The following is a 19,968-nucleotide window of genomic DNA, read 5'->3' as shown; positions in this document are numbered from 1 at the left end:
TCCGAGGAAAGCCCCAGCATCCAGCCTGCAGCTCCCCTCCTTGCTGCTGCCCTGCCTGAAGCAGGTTTGCAGGGCTGCAGCCAGGGAAGGCACATCCCTATGCTTCCTTCCCTGCCTGCTGCTGTACAAACCTGCCTGCCACTTATTAGCAACTGCTGGACAATGGCAACTTTTTGCTGGCAACTGAGGGGTTGCTAATCAGTGGCATCTACCCTATGATTAGCTCCCACCTGCAGGGCATGGTCAGAGCCTTCAGGACTCCTCACATTCCTCCCCATTCTGTTACCCTCTTCTCCATCAAAAGAGTCACTGTTGTGGCAACATTCCCCTAACAGGGATGGATACAGCTCCTTCCAGCTCCCACGCACACTGGTAGTTATGAACCCAGCAGAAGGAGCAAGCGTCACTCGAGTGGGAAACAAGGCCCTCTTGTGCCCCCTTTTTGCATTACTTAGTATGGGTCTTCGAGGCAGGTGTTTGTTACAAACACTCCCTATGTCTTCCCTGTGTTGTATTTCTTACATAACTATAGCGACTGAAATCCATGATCTTACCTTATTGAATGCATGGACAATATCTACGCATCCATCAATAATCACCTCTTGTGGTCCATCTTTCAAAGGTGGGCTGCTGGGATCACTGCAGTCATTGTTTGAAAAGGTCTTTATACAACTCGTGGATGATGGTTCATCACAAGAAAGCAATTGCTCAGAGGAATAGGATACTGTGCTATGGACAGTGCTGGAAACTTGATTGACCTCAGACTGAGAATCTGCAGGACATTTTTCCAAGCCGAAAGCTCCTTCACAGTCATCACTTAATTCCAGAGTAGTGCTGGAAGTCTGATTGGCCTCAGATTGAGAGTCTGCAGGGCACTTTTCTAGATCAAAAGCGCCTTCACAGTCATCACTTAATTCAAAAGCATCCAGACTACTGTTTATGGATACATATTTTTCAGGGTTACTGTGTTCTACCACCTTCCTTGTACTGCTTAGGAATTTGTTTGGTTTGCTATAAAACAGAGCTACCCACATATGAAGTATAAGCTTCATTTCTTCCACATCATCGGGCATACCAGGGTCCCAGGGCCTGGAGGGAAAAACAAATAAACTTAATTTCTCTAGCTGGTTGTGCAAAACTAATTCACATCAGCTCAATGGATTCAGAAGTCTCGAATGCAGGGAGCTCTTAGCAGAGGTATAAATTGTAAACTAGGCGGTTGTTTGTTTTTGTTTTTCCTTGTCTGAAAAAGGGTGAAATTTGTAGCCATAAATCAGTGGCTACAGTTTTGGATTTTCAATTCACTGGATGGGGACACCAGCCAGGAGCAGGGGGGAATCTGCCCAGAGTCTGGTTGGCTGCCGTGCTCCCTGTGGGGAGCCCGGGTGGCAGCCCAAGCCAGGAGCCTGGGTAGCAGCCTGGCTTGGAGCGGAGACCTACCAGCAGCCCCCCCTCGGGGAACTGGCTTTCTTGTCAATTTCACAGCCCCATCAGAGCCATGAAATTTACAAGATAGCCAGCAGCCAATGTAAGGAATGCAGTGTCTACAGGACACTGCCTCGCCCTAAGTACACTGACATAAGCCCAACGCCTCTCGTAGAGGTGGAGTTATTATTCGGGCTGTCAAGCAATTAAAAAACTTAATCATGATTAATCGCCCTGTTCAACAATAATAGAATACTATTTATTTAAATATTTTGGATGTTTTCTACATTTTCAAATATATTGTTTTCAATTATAACACAGAATACAAAGTGTACAGTGCTCACTTTATTTTTTATTACCAATATTTGTGCTGTAAAAAACAAAAGAAATAGTATTTTTCAATTCACCTCATACAAGTACTGTAGTGCAATCTCTTTATCATGAAAGTTGAACTTACAAATGTAGAATTATGTACACAAAAAACTGCATTCAAAAATAAAACAAAATGTAAAACTTTAGAGCCTACAAGTCCACTCAGTCCTACTACTTGTTCAGCCAGTCATTCACACAAACAAGTTTGTTTACCTTTGCAGGAGATAATACTGCCCACTTCTTGTTTACACTGTCACCTGAAAGTGAGAACAGGTGTTCTCATGGCACTGTTGTAGCCGGCGTTGCAAGATATTTACATGCCAGATGCACTAAAGATGTCCCTTCATCTTCAACCACCTTTCCAGAGGACACGCTTCCAGGCTGATGAGGGGTTCTGCTCAATAACAGTCCAAAGCAGTGCAGACCAATGCATGTTCATTTTCATCATCTGAGTCAGATGCCACCAGCAGAAGGTTGATTTTCTTTTTTGATGGTTCAGGTTCTGTAGTTTCTGCATCCGAGTGTTGCTCTTTTAAGACTTCTGAAAGCATGCTCCACACCTTGTCCCTCTCAGATTTTGGAAGGCACGTCATATTCTTAAACCTTGGGTTCAGTGCTGTAGCTCTCTTTAGAAATCTCACATTGGTACCTTCTTTGCGTTTTGTGAAATCTGCAGTGAAAGTGTTCTTAAAATGAACAACATGTGCTGGGTCATCATCCAAGACAGAAATACATGTCAGAAAGCGGGTAGGAGCAGGAGACATACTATTCTCCCACAAGGAGTTCTGTCAAAATTTAATTAACACATTATTTTTTTAACGAGCGTCATCAGCATGGAAGCATGTCCCCTGGAATGGTAGCCGAAGCATGAAGGAGCATACGAATGTTTAGCATATCTGGCACCTAAATACCTTGCAATGCCAGCTACAAAAGTGCCATGCGAACACCTGTTCTCGCTTTCAGGTAACATCGTAAATAAGAAGCGGGCAGCATTATATCCCAAAAATGTAAACAAACTTGTTTGTCTTAGCGATTGGCTGAACAAGAAGTAGGACTGAGTGGACTTGTAGGCTCTAAAGTTTTACATTGTTTTGTTTTTGAGTGCAGTTATGTAGCAAAAAAAAAAAATCTACATTTGTCAGTTGCACTTTCACGATAAAGAGATTGCATTATGGTACGTGTATGAGGTGAACTGAAAATACTATTTCTTTTGTTTATCATTTTTACAGTGCAAATATTCATAATAAAAATAATAATATAAAGTGAGCACTGTACAATTTGTATTCTGTGTTGTACTTTAAATCAATATATTTGAAAATATAGAAAAACACCCAAAAACAGTTAATACATTTCAATTGATATTCTATTGTTTAACACTGCAATTAAAACTGCGATTAATTGCAATTAATTTTTTAAATTGCGATTAATATTATTGAGTTAATCGTGTGAGTTAACTGCAATTAATCGACAGCCCTAGTTATTATGTTGGTGTAGCAGGGCCCTTACATTGGCAGGAGCAAGGCTGTAGCGTAGACACTGACATAGTTAGGTCGACATAAGCTGCCTTTTGTCAACCTACCTCTGTAGCGTAGACCAGGCCAAAGAAACCCCTTTTCAACAGTGCTCCAGAAGTACTGTAGAGAAGATAGGGCAAGAAATATCTATAATTTACCCACCACTGAGCCACTTACCCATGCAGAGCACGAATTACAGTTTTCTCTAAAGAATTGTTGGTGTATTTGCTATCTAAATTGAAGAGGTATTCAGCTTCCCATTGACATGTCACCTTAACAGATCCATCACAGCTCTTCACTGTGTGAGACTTGGAGAAGTCTTCCTTCAACCTGGAAGAAAGGGCACCTCTTCTGCGTTTTACCACCAAGTCGTCAAATGGCTTCTGCGCATGAGTATTGTTCTGCTGATGCCGGAAAGGCAGAACTTTCCCAACTAGAGGACCCGATTTAGCACTTTTAGCTCCATTTCTGAAGGCAGCAGGGCCCTGTGCTCCTTTTGGAAGGGCGTTTTTTTTAGAATGTTCTGGTATCTGTGAGGCATAAGAGTGCTCAGAGGCAATAGAAGAATGCTTGTTCACATCTGAAGTATCTAGCACTTCCTTGGAAAGCAATGGCCGGGCTTTGGCAGAGTTAGGGCTTGTGCAGTTCTTCTTGCTGGAAATTACAGGGCTTTTATCTCTTGGGATAGCAGCTAAGTCTTTTCTTAAATCAGATTTTGCAGGAGAAGAAAGTTTCTGATTCTCTGTTTGGCTAGAAGAGGATCCTTCCTTTAGATGTTTATCCACCCTGTGGTATTCATGATCTGAAGCAATTCGCGAAGGCTTCCTTTTCCGAAGAGAGCGTCGCTCTTTTGACAGGTCATAAGGAGAGGCAACTCTACTATCTTTATGATCAAGTGGACGAATGCAAGATCTCAGAGCTAGATCAGCCAACAAATTCAACCCATGCGATTCACAGTTACTTCCTTTCAGAGTCAGGTTGACATCTTGAGCAGTAACACTGTGTGTGTAAGTCTCATTAACACCACTGACTGTCCCTTGACTTTCTGATGGAACTTCATTTGATGACAGTGACAAAGTCTCTTTCTTTACTGCATAAGAAAAACAAAATCAGATAATAAATACTGAACCACTTATTTCTATCATGAGAAATACTTAAAGTAGAGTTCTGCTCTTAAAAGTGACTGTCCAAATGGCATCATGGCATTTATTACTTCTCAATTATTTCCACCTCAAATATACCCAGTTTGCAAGTATAAAGATGGTAAATTTGCACATTTAAAATAAAGTTCAAGAAATACAAAAGTTAATTTTGCTATTGTTGTTACAGTAGCATTTTAGGATTTGCTTTGTTGTGCAAGGAGCTGTACAGAGAGAGGCTGTGAGTTTACGGTGTAATAGAATCTTAACTTGAACACACTGCACATACGGAATATATTCAAGTATACATTTAAACAATACAGCCAGTAAGGAAAAATACTACATATGTACAATCTAACTGCTCTTTAACCTTACTTTTACATTTCCTCTCTTTTTTCATTTTAATTTGCAATCTTCATGTTGCATGAACAGTGGTTTGCTTTTAGTTCTCCACATAGTTTCTGAAGTCTTTAAAAAGAGGAAACAAACCCCACTGATGCATGCTTCCAAGTAGTGCATAATCAGTTCTTCCTAGTGCATAACACAGATACATGCATCTCAAAGACTGTGCACTTTATACAGATCCAGGCACAATTATGGTGCCTCCTGGAAGTCAGCTAGTGACACAAAACTCCAGAGCGTCAGGAATATTCATTCATTCATTCAACCAATGTTTAAAATGCACCCACCACCATGTCTCTGGGCATGTGCATATAAAAACAATACAAAAATTATATAACATTACATAAAGTAGACTCATAATAAAAAACAGTACAAAAATATCCCTTCCCACTCTTCATGCAAAGCCATGAAAAGATACGCTCTGTATAGTGTCCTGAAGGCTAAACTCTGGCTCTGTAGCAAGGCATTTAAGTTGTGTTTTTCTTCTTCCTAAAAATTTTCCCTTTTTTTGGCACATGCTGGGACTCTGCTCCCAGTTTCTTTCCCTAAAATATTACACATCTACGTACATGAGTAACCAAACCAAAACAGGACGTGCCCTCTGAGGGCATAAACAAGACACTGGAGGGGCCTGGTGCTCAACTTTGAGACTCCACCTCACCTCGGCCACAGCCAGTGCACAGGTGGGAGACGAGTGCTAATCTAACAAACGCTGAATGAAGTATATTGCTTACACCACAGACAGCACTGCTTATTTTTTATGGTCTGTAGTAAAAGAATAACGATTCATAATTTGAGTCCAGGGAGTGAGATTACTCTCCAAAACCTTCTCTCCACTTGGCAAAGGGGCCAGAGAGAAAGAAAGACTGGAGACAGAGAGATCTAGAGAAGGATGTTGTAAAACATGCTGAGTTTAAAAAAATGTAAGGGCTTTCCTGTTCCATCGTTTATTCTGGCACTTTAATACTAGTTCTCCGTTGTAGACAGTCTTTGCAAGCCAACATTTGCACATACTGTATAAATAGGCTTTCCACGCTGCTTTTGAAACTCTCACTAGTTTATTCTTTTGAGTTGTGGCAATTTCACTATTTTTAAAAGCACTGGATTTACAGTGTAATAAGCTAAAAACCTGGTCAGATGCCAAATATAAATTGGGCTTATAAGACACGTTACACAATTTGCCTTAAAGCAGTTTAAAAGCATGAGCCATTCTCAGATGTGAAAAGAGCAGTTTGAATGATCAGAGAACTGCACATTTTCCAAGCTTACTATCTGAGTGATTAGGAAGTGTCTCAAAGAGGCTGGAACGATTTACAAATCAAATTGGATATTCATGATATCCCTAATATTTTAGATGAAAAGTTACACAAAGAACATCATTCTTACCAGGTTCCAATTGCTGTATGGCTTTAGGCTTACAGCTCCCTTTAGGTATGGTTTTTATGGTCTGTCTTTTTGTTTGCTTTGCGACTTGCTCAGAAATCTGATCATTTTTTGCATCTGGTTGCTTAAGTTTCCTTGGTTTCTTGGTAGCCAAGCTAGTATCTTCAGGCGAAGACGTTCCTTTAGTTGGAGGCTCAGATTGTGTTCTGTGTACAAATTCTGCAGACAGTACCTCAGCACCTTGGATGAAAAAAGGTCTTTTTAAAGGGGGGTTAGTTAAAAAAAATTTTTTTAAAAGAAACACTAGTTTCAATAGACATAGGAATGTACGAGTTACTGCTGACAAGTAAGCACTGGTGACAACACGGTCCAGATGACAATTGGTTTAAAATATTTGATTTTAGAAAGAGGGGTATATGACTGAAAGTAACCAGCAAGTGCTTATTAAAATTTAAGCTTCAACACACAAGCTTATATTAGTGCACTATTTCTCAACACTTTCACTGTCCAAGAATCAACACTTGATCAGTGTGAACTCGTTTGGCAAGTTACTGTACTCCTCCTGCTTGGCACATCTAGATGTAAAGCCTAGATGTATTTATTTAGCATCCCAAGTGGCTTCTGAGCCCTTGTCTCATACTGCTCAGAACTGTAGCCAGGAGCAGAAGCTTTTGGGTAATTTCCAAATGGAAGGCAGCGCAGTGCAGGATGGAGTTTGGCATGTCGGTTGAACAGGTGCAGCCATACTCATAGTTTCCAATCCACATGGAGGAGAAACCATTGTAGACTCCACAAATTCAGCCTAACCTGAACTAAAGACCAGCTCCTGATGTTCCAGCTATGGATACAAACACACACTTCTAAAATGTCTGGAACGACTGCTGTGTGTGGACATATACGACAACAGCTTTGCATGCCCAAGGCATTTTAGCTGCAAGCTTATCACCATGTTTTTTCACCTAGTGTCATCAGGGTCATAGTGAGAAGGAGAGTCCCCTGTAAGGAAGCCAGAAGGAAAACTATGAAAGGAAGTCTTTCAATCAACTAGCAACAAGTGATGACTCAGCAACTGATCTACCTGCCCGAGATATTGGAAACCTGTTTATTATTATTGTTAACATTCTCACCCAAGGCAGGAATCGAGTGGTGTTCCTTAAGTATATCAGCACACAAACAAGGTAAGACAATTGTGATCGAGTTTTAAACTTCAGACATGGATTATATATAGGATGAGTTTTTTTGAGCGAGTTGGTTTATATGGTGCTTACCTCTTTTCCTTTTATGTGGAAACTGCAAATTTGCTAATTTAAGTGTGGGTTCATTAGAATTTGTTGTGAGTCCTTGTTTTTTGGGAAAAGGAAAAGAAACATTCATCCTTTTCTTTTTGGTCCCTTTTCTGTTGCTGTCCACCACAGAAAGAATTTTCAAAGGGGCCCATTTCTTCTTTGTGCTGCTCACAATGGCTCTGTTGGATTTCCTCTTATTCTGCTGCATCTTCAGATTACCTGCTGGGTTCATTTCCACCTTGGTATCTTCCTGGAACTGGTTCAATTCTGGAATATTCTTAGGTTTTTCAGTTTCAACTCTGATCTCTGCTGCTATGTCAGGAAGCACAGAGTCCGGTGGCAAAACGAAAGCCAAGTCAGCTTCACAGGTTCTGTCAGAAATGCTGCACAGGGACTGAGGATTGCCCGCCAAACAGTCTAAGGCCACGGACATTTCCAAAGAATAGCTGCTGGGGTCAGAAAGGTAAGACTGCAGTTGGGAAAATGACTGTTTCGGGCATTTTTCAGAAGGAGAAACACTTTCAGACTTATTTGGTGATGGATCACAAGAAAGGGGCAAATTGTCATTTGTGCCAGAAGCAGCAAGTGAATTTTTAGCAAGTTTTGCAAATTTCTGGAAGTACCGCTTCACCAAAATGCTGGAATGGAGTCCCGCCTCAGGTGGACATGCTGTCGCTTCCTGTATGGCATAGCGAAGGCCAGGCAAAACAGAGGTTACTTTTAAAGAGATCTCGTTGAGTTTGTTTTCACAGTTCAATTCCTGTTTTTTTACTGGGGGGGAAAAAAAAAGTACTTCAATAATATAACAATATGATCACGCAGACACACAAACATATCAATGCTAAAGTAATGTTAAAGATCTGAAAAACCCACAAAAAGTTATCCCAAAAACAGTCTCCTCACTTTGATGGATGCTTTTAACTCCTGCTAAAGATAAGGAGAGTTCCACATGGATAACAAACATAGACTAGACCCCTCGGAGTCAAGAAAGAAATTCTAAGCTAATTCTCTTTCATTAGCTTGCCCCGTTGTGCAAGTTATTACAGAGCCCTTAGAGAAAAGTGTAACATTACATATCATACACAGATCAAGTTCAGTTATCTGAATGTTTCCAAGGAAATCTGAAATGCTGGGATAAACAGAGTTTTGAATAAATGAATTTTTGGTTCCATACCAATTTAAAATTTGAGATACCTCAAAATTCAGGTAACTGGGGTTGGCCTGTGCTGTTTATCTCCCTGTTTAGATGCTACCTTCAATACTATTTGCATCTTTACTATACCGACCGCTGGAGAAAGTAATTGGCTTGGAAACTACAGTTCTACTAAACAAACGACATATAGTACGTTGTGCAGAATAGGGAAAAGAGGGTATAAACAGGAGGCGCTAAGGTAATACAAATAAATAATGCCAGAATGCTACTCTCAGCTGGACACATTGCCTTTAATGGGGCCAGGATTTCACCCACTGGGAGTTTTACCACTGACTTCAATGCGGCCAGAATTTTACCACCCATTGTCTTCAACATTAGGGAAACAGCCGACTTGCTGAAGGTACGGATCTCCATTTGTTAAATGTCCCTGCTGTTTGGGGGAATTCATCTGAAGGTAGAGTCAGATGCTTTTCAACCACACCCATTTCATGAATAACCAACGTGAGACACGGCTTGCTGGGTTTCGCCAGATGCCCAATTTGTGCAGCCTGCTTCATTATTTAGCCTACTGCAATCTCACAATGGCAACACAAGCCCTGGTGAGCCCAAGACTTGATTGACGTATGTCACTCTTAGCAAGGCTCCCAGCCGTGCTGCTCCCCTGCCCGTTGCTTGTTCAAGCACGCAGCAGCTCATCTGTTCACTGGGTTGAGCAACCCCCGTCATATTACACGTATCCTGCACTCTTCACATCGGGTGGGCTTCAGAGCCCAGGCTCCAACTTGAGCTGAAACTTCAAAGTGCTGTTTACACAGCTATTTTTAGAGCACCAGCCCTGCGAGCCCAAGTCTGTTGACCAGGGGTGGGAGGCTTGCTGCCAAACGTTGTGCAGATATACCACGGGCCGGCAAACTTTTTGGCCTGAGGGCTGCATCGGGTTTCCAAAATTGTACAGAGGGCTGCTTAGGGGAGGCTGTGCTTCCCCAAACAGCCAGGCGTGGCCCGGCCCCCGCCCCTGCTTCTCGCCCCCCCCCCAGCACTCCTGCCCCATCCAACCCACCCTGTTCCCTGACAGCCCCCCCAGGACTCCTGCCCCATCCACCCCCCCTGCTCCCTGTCCCCTGACTGCCCCCCGCCACCCCATCCACCCCCTCCTCTCATTCCTGACTGCCGCCCTGGGACCCCTACCCCATCCAAGCACCCCTTCTCCCTGTCCCCTGCTGCCCCTGGAACCCCTGCCCCCGACTGCCCCCCGCCGCCCCATCCAACCCCCGCTCCTTCCTGACTGCCCCCTGGGGACCCCTGTTCCCCGCCCTCTGACCGCCCCGACCCCTATCCACACCCCCGCCCCGACCACCCTCCCCAAACTCCCCTGCCCCTTTACTGCGCTGCCCAGAGCACCAGGACAGACAGAGCATTGTGCCGGCGGCACAGTGAGCTGAGGCTGCGGGGGAGGGGCCGGGGGCTAGTCTCCCGGACCAGGAGCTCAGGGGCCGGGCAGGAGGGTCCCGCGGGCCAGATGTGGCCCATGGGCCATAGTTTGCCCACCTCTGAGATATACCCTTAGGTAGGCTCACAACAGACACTGTTAATTTTCAAAGCCTCAAATCTCCAACGGCATAAGAATGGCCATACTGGGTCAGACCAAAGGTCCATCTAGCCCAGTATCCCGTCTACCGACAGTGGTGAATGCCAGGTTCCCCAGAAGGAATGAACAGAGCAGGGAATCATCAAGTGATCCATCCTCGGTCACCCATTCCCAGCTTCTGGGAGACTAGAAACACCATCCCTGCCAATCCTGGCTAATAGCCATTGATGGACCTATCCTCCATGAACTTATCTAGTTCTTTTTTGAACTCAGTTATAGTCTTGGCCTTCATGACATCCTCTGGCAAAGAATTCCACAGGTTGACTGTGCATTGTGTGAAGAAATACTTCCTTTTGTTTGTTTTAAACCAGCTGCCTATTAATTTCATTGGGTGACCCCTAGTTCTTGTGTTATGAGAAGGAGTAAGTAACACTTCCTTATTTACTTTCTCCACACCAGTCATGATTTTATAGACCTCAATCATATCCCCCCTTAGTCATCTCTTTTCCAAGCTGAAAATGTCCCAGTCTTATTAATCTCTCCTGATACGGAAACCATTCGATACCCCTAACCATTTTTGTTGCCCTTCTCTGCACCTTTTCCAGTTCCAATATATCTTTTTTGACATGGGGCGACCACATCTGCACGCAGTATTCAAGAGGTGGGTGTACCGTGGATTTATAGAGAGGCAACATGATATTTTCTATCTTATTATCTCTCCCTTTCTTAATGATTCCCAACATTCTGTTCGCTGTTTTGACCGTGGCTGCCCATTGAGTGGCTGTTTTCAGAGAATTATCCACAATGACTCCAAGATCTCTTTCTTGAGGGGTAACAGCTAATTTAGCCCCCGTCGCTGTATGTGCAGAGTTGGCATGACTATTAATTCTTAGAATTCTAAAGTGAGAAACAGCAACTGAGTAAATTCAGCGCCACCTCTCTTCTCCTCTCCCTTTGCCCTCCCTTTTCCATCTTGCCATCTTCATAGCCTCACAAAACCCCAGTACAGAGCCAACCAAAAGGCTCTCCACTCCTCCCCTCAGAGCTAGGAGAGGGTCTATAACAGGGGTGGCCAACCTGTGGCTCTTCAGAAGTTAACATACGGCTCCTTGTATAGGCACTGACTCCAGGGCTGGAGCTATAGATGCCAACTTTCCAGTGTGCTGGGGGGTGCTCACTGCTCAACCCCCTGCTCTGCCCCAAGCCCTGCCCCCACTCCACCCCCTCCCCCAAAGTCTCTGCCCCTTTCCCCAAGTCTGCCATGCCCTCGCTCCTCCCCCACAGAGCCTCCTGCGCATGCGAAACAGCTGATTGCGGCAGATGCTGACTGGCGGGGCCACCGGCAGGTGGGAGGCGTTGCAGGCTGGAGCTGATGGGGGGCTGCTGACGTATTACTGTGGCTCTTTGGCAATGTACACTGGTAAATTCTGGCTCCTTCTCAGGCTCAGGTTGGCCACCCCTGGTCTATAACAACTTTATTTTTAACACTGGGAAGGAGAAAGTTCAGTTCTGGCAGGAAAGCAAGATTTGAACTGGGTTACCACAGGTCTACAATAGCTCATTCAGATAACTGAAATTAAACAGCATCCTAAAAAGGAGTCCTGTTGAAACCAACAACTGAAAGCTACTAAACATTAAATCCTACAGTGCAATCTAATTGAAATTACACTAGCAATATAATTTAAGAACTGTAATATAATTAGTACTCTAATTACTATACATTATCCTCTCTTCTTCCCTCTTTTCCTGGCTTGGAACCAGGAAGTAATGGCAAACTCCTTCCCACATCCACACAGTGCTCAAACCTGCCACTTCATTCTCCACAACACATCAAAGCTCTGTCCTTTCTGTCCCATTCACCTGGGCAGCGCTGGGCTCCAATAATTTCCTGCCTTGACTACAGCAAAATCCTCCCCTCTGGCCTCAGTGACACCCACATCATCCCCACTCCAGTCTGTCCAAAATGTGGCCATCAAAATTATCTTCCTTCACAGACTGACCATCTCACCCCACATTCTGAATCCCCTCCAGTAGCTTCCCTTTGGAGACACATCAAGTTTAAAATTCTCACATTCATCTTCAAAGCTATCCATAACTCTATCCCAGCCTACATCTTGGATCTTGTCTGCTATCACATTTTCCCCCTCTTGCTCTGCCATTTTCTGTGATTTCCTTCTCTCACATTAGTCTCTGTATGTCTCCTCCCACCCCAAGCATGGAATGCCATTCCCAAAGCAGTGTGCCAAGCTACAGTCATCTTTTCATCCAAATTACGTTTAAAAGCCTATTTCTGCCACAGCTGCCCGAAGGAAGAGAGTTTATAGCTTAGTTCAAATTATGAATACAAGCTAAACTCCCCCCACCTCTGGATTTCCAATTGGGTCCTGTCTACTTTCTAAATCGTGAGCTCTTTAAGGCCTGGTTTGTTTTTATTTGTGTGCTGTACGGCACCGAAGTACATTGTCAGCACAGTAATCACTAAAACAAGAACAGAATAAAATACATGATAGTGTGTGTTGATGTAATGTTTTACTGGCTTGAGTTTAGGATGAATCACCAAAAACAAAGCCAAAAGTTACACAGGTCATTTAAAAGGAGAAGCAAATACAACTTTTCTACCAGCATCACGTATTATATTTCATATGTTTAAAATGAAAAGTTGTTTCAGAAACTATTTTAGAATTGTAACATTTTGAGTGCTACAATTTTTTGTATCCTTCCACCTGTACAGTCTAGTTAGTTGCGTTACAGTACATCCTCACAGCAAGAAAAAAGCCTAGGGCAGCGAGTCTGAGAGCCTGGGTCACCTGACTTGGGCTCACGCTGCAATGCTAAAAATAGCAGCTTAAATGCTTGGCCCTGGGCTGGAGTCCGGGCTCTGGAACCCGGGGACAGGGGAGGGTCTTGCAGCCTGGGATCTAGCCCAAGCATCTACCTGGCTATTTTTAGCCCCGCAGGAGGAGTCCTGAGAGCCAGAGTCTTTTTTTGCTCTGTAGACGTACCCTTCGTTACTATGCGATGAATTCTACAGGTCTCAGGAGGAAGAGAAAAGTTATAATACGTGTTTAAACACATGACTTTAAATAGCTTTACTGTTCACTGGGATTACACAGATCTATAGTCCAGTATCTTATGATCCACCAGAGATGATACGGGGTGTGTGTGTGTGTGTGTGCGCGTGTGTCTGTGAGCGATGTGGGGTAATGTGCCCCCCCACTTGCTGCTTGCCTTGTACTGTTCAGAGGTTTGCAATATTAGAAGTATTCCCTGCTGAGGTGAATTAGTGAAAAGACTGCAGGCGGGGCAGTAAAAAGTGAATAACCATTTTTTCACATGATTAAATAAATAAACTTTACACATTAATACCATCACCCTCTATAAGGCATGGTATAAAATTAATATACAGATATAAAATGTTATGTGAATATAACACTGAAGTTGAAATTGTATTATATTTCGAGATTTGTGTGTGTTTAAATTTGCAACCTTCATTTTCCATTCATTCGATTTTTTTTTTTTTTTTTACATAAAACAGAGGCAAATCTTAGAGACCACAAACAGCAGTGAACGTAAGTAGTGCTTTAGTCAACAAAGCTCCTACACTTAACTTCTAGTTCTTCCTGAAAATATCATTCAAAGATTTATAATAGGTAAACCACTGTTTATAATTCCATCAGTATTAGAGTTTTAGAATCTGCTGACCAAGAGGCCTAAAGGGAATCATGTAATCAAAATACAAATGCTGTGTTTTATACCAGTTCAATATTTTCACACATATAATAGATGCAAACAGAACACCCTACCTGTCAAACATACTGATCTAGAGGAAGTGAATAAAAACAACGCTTGGAGACTGATGGGCTCATCTAGGTCAAAACCTGTATTAAAAAAAAGAAAATGCAGTTTATTTATAAAAAAAGAGAGAGTGTTCTACAATTTAAAAAAAGGCATACAATGTGAAATATTTATTTAGACCTTAGTAAATTCTTACCTTTGTCACCTGTTAACGCAGAGGATGTAAGTAAAATAAGAAACCCTTGATCTTGTAAATATTTGATGATTGCCTAGAATAAGTGCATATGAAACTATAGTGAGTTTTTTCTTTTCCTTTAAAGCAAATTCATTACTCACTAAAGACACACAGCATAGTCACCAGCACTGCAGGTTTTCCCACCAATGTGTCTCAACAAAATCTTAGCAGCGAAACCTCTAGAGATAAGGCAGCAGTTCAGCCTCTAGACCTCTCGGCCTGTGCTGAGATCATCAACAAGAGTGCTAGCTGGGATGATTTTCTAATGTAACTGTTCTCTAAGAAATAGACCAGCATGATCAACTCACTCATTTCTTATATATGAGGTCAATGAACCACAGTCAGATGGTAAAAACGTTTCAGTCAGTACCAGCCTGTACCAATTTGAGCTAGTGACCCATAGATGAAATGTTCCATATAGTCTATTATCAATCCCCCAAATTATCCACTCCCCCCTTATTTCTTAATAATTATATACAGATACACACGCAAAACTAAGAAAATTTGTCCAAATAAATCCAAGAGTAGGCGCGAAATAAAACTCCAGTATCCTACCAGCATACAATAAACAGTTACACCCACATCACCAAACTATAGTGAAAATAAAATGTTACATGTGTTTGACTTATGAATATCAGCAATATAAAATGGGAAAAGTAAAAAAAAAAAAACAAAACCCACAAACACATTCACAGTGAAAATACAGTAATTTAGAAACATTAAATATTTTCACTATTTAATGTTTAAACAAATGAATGTTAAAACATTTTATAGTTGTTTTGAACCAGTACGTGAAAAGAATAAAAGCCAAGTTCTTCACAAAGTTATTACAATGCGCATCCAAATAAATAAAACAATGACATTTCTTATCAGTATGAAGGCTACAAGCAGGAAGGATGAGGAAAGCCAAACGCTAATTAAACATCAGAGTTTAAAATACAGTTCAAAAATTTATCCTGAACAAAATAGGTGCAGTTTGATTTCAAGCAGCACAACTTACCCCAATATCACTTTCATTTTTAGACTGCAAGAAGAGTATGTATGTAGGCACACACAATTGAAAGTGAAACTATGATGCTAGCAATTTTAGTTTCACTTTCAGTTAGGTGCGCCAATGAAGTAAAATTACCAGCTATTAACTAACATAAATAAATGGTAAATAATAATAATATAATAAAAAGCCACAAAACAGAACGGGGCAATGCTTGCTGCCGCCTCCTTGAAACACAGAAGAGGCTTTTCAGCCCAATTTGACTATTTTTTGATACTTTAAATACAACTATGAAATGTTCCTATTTGCACTCAATTCCCAATTCCCATTCACCACCACTGTGAAACCTTGACTTCATAGGCTCCTCTGAGATTCCATTCTACCAGTGCTTAATTTATAATGAAAGAGGTGCCGGGGCTCAAGCAATTTTTTTACATTCAAAACTGATGCAGCAAGCCCAGAGGTGCCAGGGCTATGAACTGCCAAGCCCAGAGGTGCCAGGGCTCAGCCCTGAGGCAAGCCCTGGCACAAATTAAGCACTGATTCTACCCATGTCACACAAGATCGAAATCCAGCCATCAACCTCTTCAGCCTTTCTGAACAATGAGAAGCTGTAGAAGGCTGCAGACCTTGGGCCAGTCCTCAGCTGGTATACATCAGCATAGCATACCTGAAGTCAACAGAACCTTGCCAGTTTACATCAGGTGAGGATTTGGCCCCCTAGCTCTGAGTCAGGAGGAGAAATTCTTTTTCAGATCACAGCATAGCCTCCACAATTTCAGAACTCAGGAAGCCTATGAAGCTTCTAGGGGACAGCTGCCAAATATCTGGTTGGATTGGGGCTCCCTATCAGCCATAAAGGAGAACTCTGAGAGTGGGGCACGTGGTATCCTTTGCTCAGTAATTCGTCATTCTGCTTGCACTGCAGCAATCAGTCTCCACCAGCTTAATACATATAATACACTAAGAGCCTTTTAACTATATGATTTAGTGTGCAATAGTAAAAAAAAAAAAAACCAACCCATCTCAGCAAGACATAAAGGAAGACTCAAAGGCCTTGAAAAATGCATTGTATTCAGTGCTGTGTTTAATTCATGCTAGAAATCAAGTCACAACTTGTATCCTGTAATCTTCTGTCAACACTCCATAAATTACAGTCCCCCACCTAAAAATATACAACATGCCACTTTTCAAAGTTAAGTAACTCAGATGCCAATTTGCATTATTTAGGAAGAGGCCTGTAAACCCCTTTTAAAGACTAAGAATCTTCACATAAAAATTAAATATGACCATTTTTCCCTGGACTACAATCACTTAAAATAATTCTTACCAACTCCTTTTCCTTTAGGTTTTCTAATAATGGATCCATTTTATGTTGGTCTTTATTGGAAATTTCCACTTCATACAAACTGAAGTAAATATCTTGATAACAGACTGGGAAGAAAACAAAGAGCACTTTATATTTAAATAACTGACTTAAATGAACCTCTGACATACAAAACAGAAAAAAACGTACTGGCCGCCACTTCCAGCAGCTCCCATGGGCCTGCAGCAGCGAACCGCGGCCACTGGGAGCCGCGATCGGCCGAACCTGCGGACGCGGCAGGTAAACAAACTGGCCCGCCCCGCCCGGGGCTTTCCCTGCACAAGGGGCGGAACAAGTTTGGGAACCACTGATCTACTGCTATCACCAGTTTAAGAGGAAGTTCACAGCTGAAACACTGCAGCAGACAAAAGCAACTTAATGTATTTTCACTGATTTTGCAGAGCTTTGCGGCGTTGTCCAGAGGTATGTACCATGCAATATAAAATACAACATGAAATGTTGTGTCATAAAATGCTCATGAATGCTATCAAAACCATCTATTTTATATCCTGGATTCTATAGGCGGTGTAGTGGACCACAGACACTGGGCCCTATCTAGCAGCTACTGAGGTCAATAGCAGAATTCTCCGTTACAAATTAATATTTAGATCTATCATTCGGCATGGTAAAAATTGGTTGTAAGAGTCCATAAACCATATCCTAATGGTCAAAATCCCATGCCAAAAGAAATATAAACTAACAGACCCAAACTTGAAAACAGAAACACATTTCTTCTTCACATTTGTTCTCCCTCCACCTACCCCATTGACTAGGGCAGAGGGAGAGAGAAAAGAAGAAATCCCTATGTGAATACTTTATACCACAGTGACAAGGGCAGTATAAAATTACTAGCTTAGTAAATCTCTTTTCTCTCCCCTCCCTAATTTTGCTCTGATATGAGAATTCCTCACACTTGACTTCAAATGGTATCTTCCGAGCTTCTCCCAGAGCCCTGTGGATCTTCCCCTTTAATTTCTCCCACTCAGACACCCAAAGTCACGGTAGCGCTCCCTCTAGTAGACAGCTGGATGCTGCTTCCTGCAGACTCTGTTCTTTGGGCTTATCAAAGGTTGCTAGATAGCGCCATGAGGCCTACACATTGGCTGCTGAATGCCTCCTGCTGGCTTAGGAGTGAGTGACTATGGGTTTGATCAGGCAGGATGTAAAGTACCCCGAGATCAACGATAGATGAGGATACCCAACACCGTGCAAATTCAGGCTCCGAGTGTGGATAGGCAACGGCAGAAGTATCTTGTGCTACCCTCTGTCACCCTATAAAAAAGGCTGCTTTAAAAGCAAACAAGCCACATATGAAAAATTATGAAAGAAATATTCATTCATACTGTGAGTGATTTCACACATACCTTCATTTTCAGTGTAATTACTTTTTCCAAATGCAGCTTCCGGTAGCTTTTTTTTCAAATCAGACACGCCTATGATGTATTTCATTTCCAGTTTGGCTGGCCTATCAAAAGAAGAGCGAAAGTGGTCAAGGTATAGTTCTAACTCAAATGATGAATCTAAGGTTATTATACCATTGTAAAACGGAAAAGCGGACAACTTCACATTCCACTGAGCAGAGCTCTGATATGTGGCTTATTGTTTGCAGTGTTGCAGCTGTACTGGTCCCAGGATCTGAAAGAGACAAGATGGACGAGGTAGTATCGTTTACTGGACCAACTTCTCTCTCTTTCACCAACAGAAGCTGGTCCAATAAAACGATATTACATCACCCACTTTGTCTCTCTCATATTGATTACTGGCTTCCAGAGAAAGGATACTGAAGTGGACCTAACAGAATTAATTAGTTTCAGTTGACAAAATAGAATAGTCATCCCAAAAATTACTTCTTAAAAATAATACCAGTTTATGGCTTCTTTGACTAGCTTGACAAGGACGCCAAATGAGTAATAGTCGCCACAGACCAAAGCAGACATCAGAAAGAATTAACAATCATAGATACAGGTGATGCCTGTAATAGTGAAGTGTCCAATCAGATGTCTCAAAACTAAAAGCGTGTCCCACATGAGGTAGAAATGGTTAGGATACAAAGCCACGTGGATGCCTACTGCAGCAACAGAAAGGTGGCATTGTGTATTCTGTACCAGACTTTGGCCTGGACCAGCATCACGTGGTCTCTACTGACCCAAAGAAACCTTAAACAGAGGCATGTTACTGCAAGTCAGGGGGCATAGGTTGGAGAAAACAGCTTTTGACCTGAAGAGTTATAGCCAGTATCCTGCCTGTCTGACACTGCTTGCTAAGAACCTACGTAAAGCAGAAGACAATATATTCTACTCTCTCCCAATTTAAAACTTTTTATAAATATGTTTTTAGCTTCGAGGCCAACACACACTCCGTGCGAAATTTATAAAAACCACAGCAAACCTGGGAGGAAAGTATGATCAGAAGAAAATGAGCGACTAACAAATCCCTAGCACCAAACAGACTACAAACCCTTTAACTTGTTAAATTCTTCACTGTTATCTAATTCTGACTAAATATTTTAAACACTTACTTTAATATCTTATCCACCATTTCCCCAAGCTACAGTTCAGCAGTTTGACTTTATTAGTATAACAACAAAGTCTATTTGCCATAGAAAAAAGAAAAGGAAAAACTGGGAATAATGTATTAGACTCAAAAAGAAAAGGAGGACTTGTGGCACCTTAGAGACTAACCAATTTATTTGAGTATGAGCTTTCGTGAGCTACAGCTCACTTCATCGGATGCATACTGTGGAAATTGCAGAAGACATTATATACACAGACACCATGAAACAATACCTCCTCCCACCCCACTCTCCTGCTGGTAATAGCTTATCTAAAGTGATCATCAAGTTGGGCCATTTCCAGCACAAATCCAGGTTTTCTCACCCTCCGCCCCCCCCCCCCCCCACAGACAAACTCACTCTCTTGCTGGTAATAGCCCATCAAAAGTGACCACTGTCTTCACAATGTGTATGATAATCAAGGTGGGCCATTTCCTGCAGAAATCCAGGTTCTCTCACCCCCTCACCCCCCTCCAAAAACCACACACACAAACTCACTTTCATGGTGTCTGTGTATATAATGTCTTCTGCAATTTCCACAGTATGCATCCGATGAAGTGAGCTGTAGCTCACGAAAGCTTATGCTCAAATAAATTGGTTAGTCTCTAAGATGCCACAAGTCCTCCTTTTCTTTTTGCGAATACAGACTAACACGGCTGTTACTCTGAAACCTGTATTAGACTCAATACTCAACACTAGACACCTCATGTAGCACAAGGAAAATATGCCCTTTCTTGGTGCAGCTCACTTTCCTCTCGGTGCCAGCTC

At 42.2% G+C, this 19,968-nt stretch overlaps 1 protein-coding gene across 1 annotated transcript in view; it reads right to left on the bottom strand.

Moving 5' to 3' along the window:
* Positions 1–19,968, bottom strand: part of TASOR2 (transcription activation suppressor family member 2) — a 73,130-nt gene that overhangs the window by 23,082 nt on the left and 30,080 nt on the right. The window contains exons 10-17 of the mRNA XM_074942717.1: positions 18,014–18,114; positions 16,614–16,717; positions 14,254–14,326; positions 14,066–14,140; positions 7,504–8,292; positions 6,239–6,475; positions 3,489–4,401; positions 555–1,089 (exon numbers count right to left, since the gene is read on the bottom strand). Coding sequence (XP_074798818.1) covers positions 555–1,089; positions 3,489–4,401; positions 6,239–6,475; positions 7,504–8,292; positions 14,066–14,140; positions 14,254–14,326; positions 16,614–16,717; positions 18,014–18,114 — 2,827 coding nt within the window. The remainder of the gene's footprint in view (positions 1–554; positions 1,090–3,488; positions 4,402–6,238; positions 6,476–7,503; positions 8,293–14,065; positions 14,141–14,253; positions 14,327–16,613; positions 16,718–18,013; positions 18,115–19,968) is intronic.

This window comes from Natator depressus, chromosome 1 (assembly GCF_965152275.1).
Source record: "Natator depressus isolate rNatDep1 chromosome 1, rNatDep2.hap1, whole genome shotgun sequence".
Classification (NCBI taxonomy): Eukaryota; Metazoa; Chordata; order Testudines; family Cheloniidae; genus Natator; species Natator depressus.
This window is presented reverse-complemented; position numbering and strand designations above follow the sequence as displayed.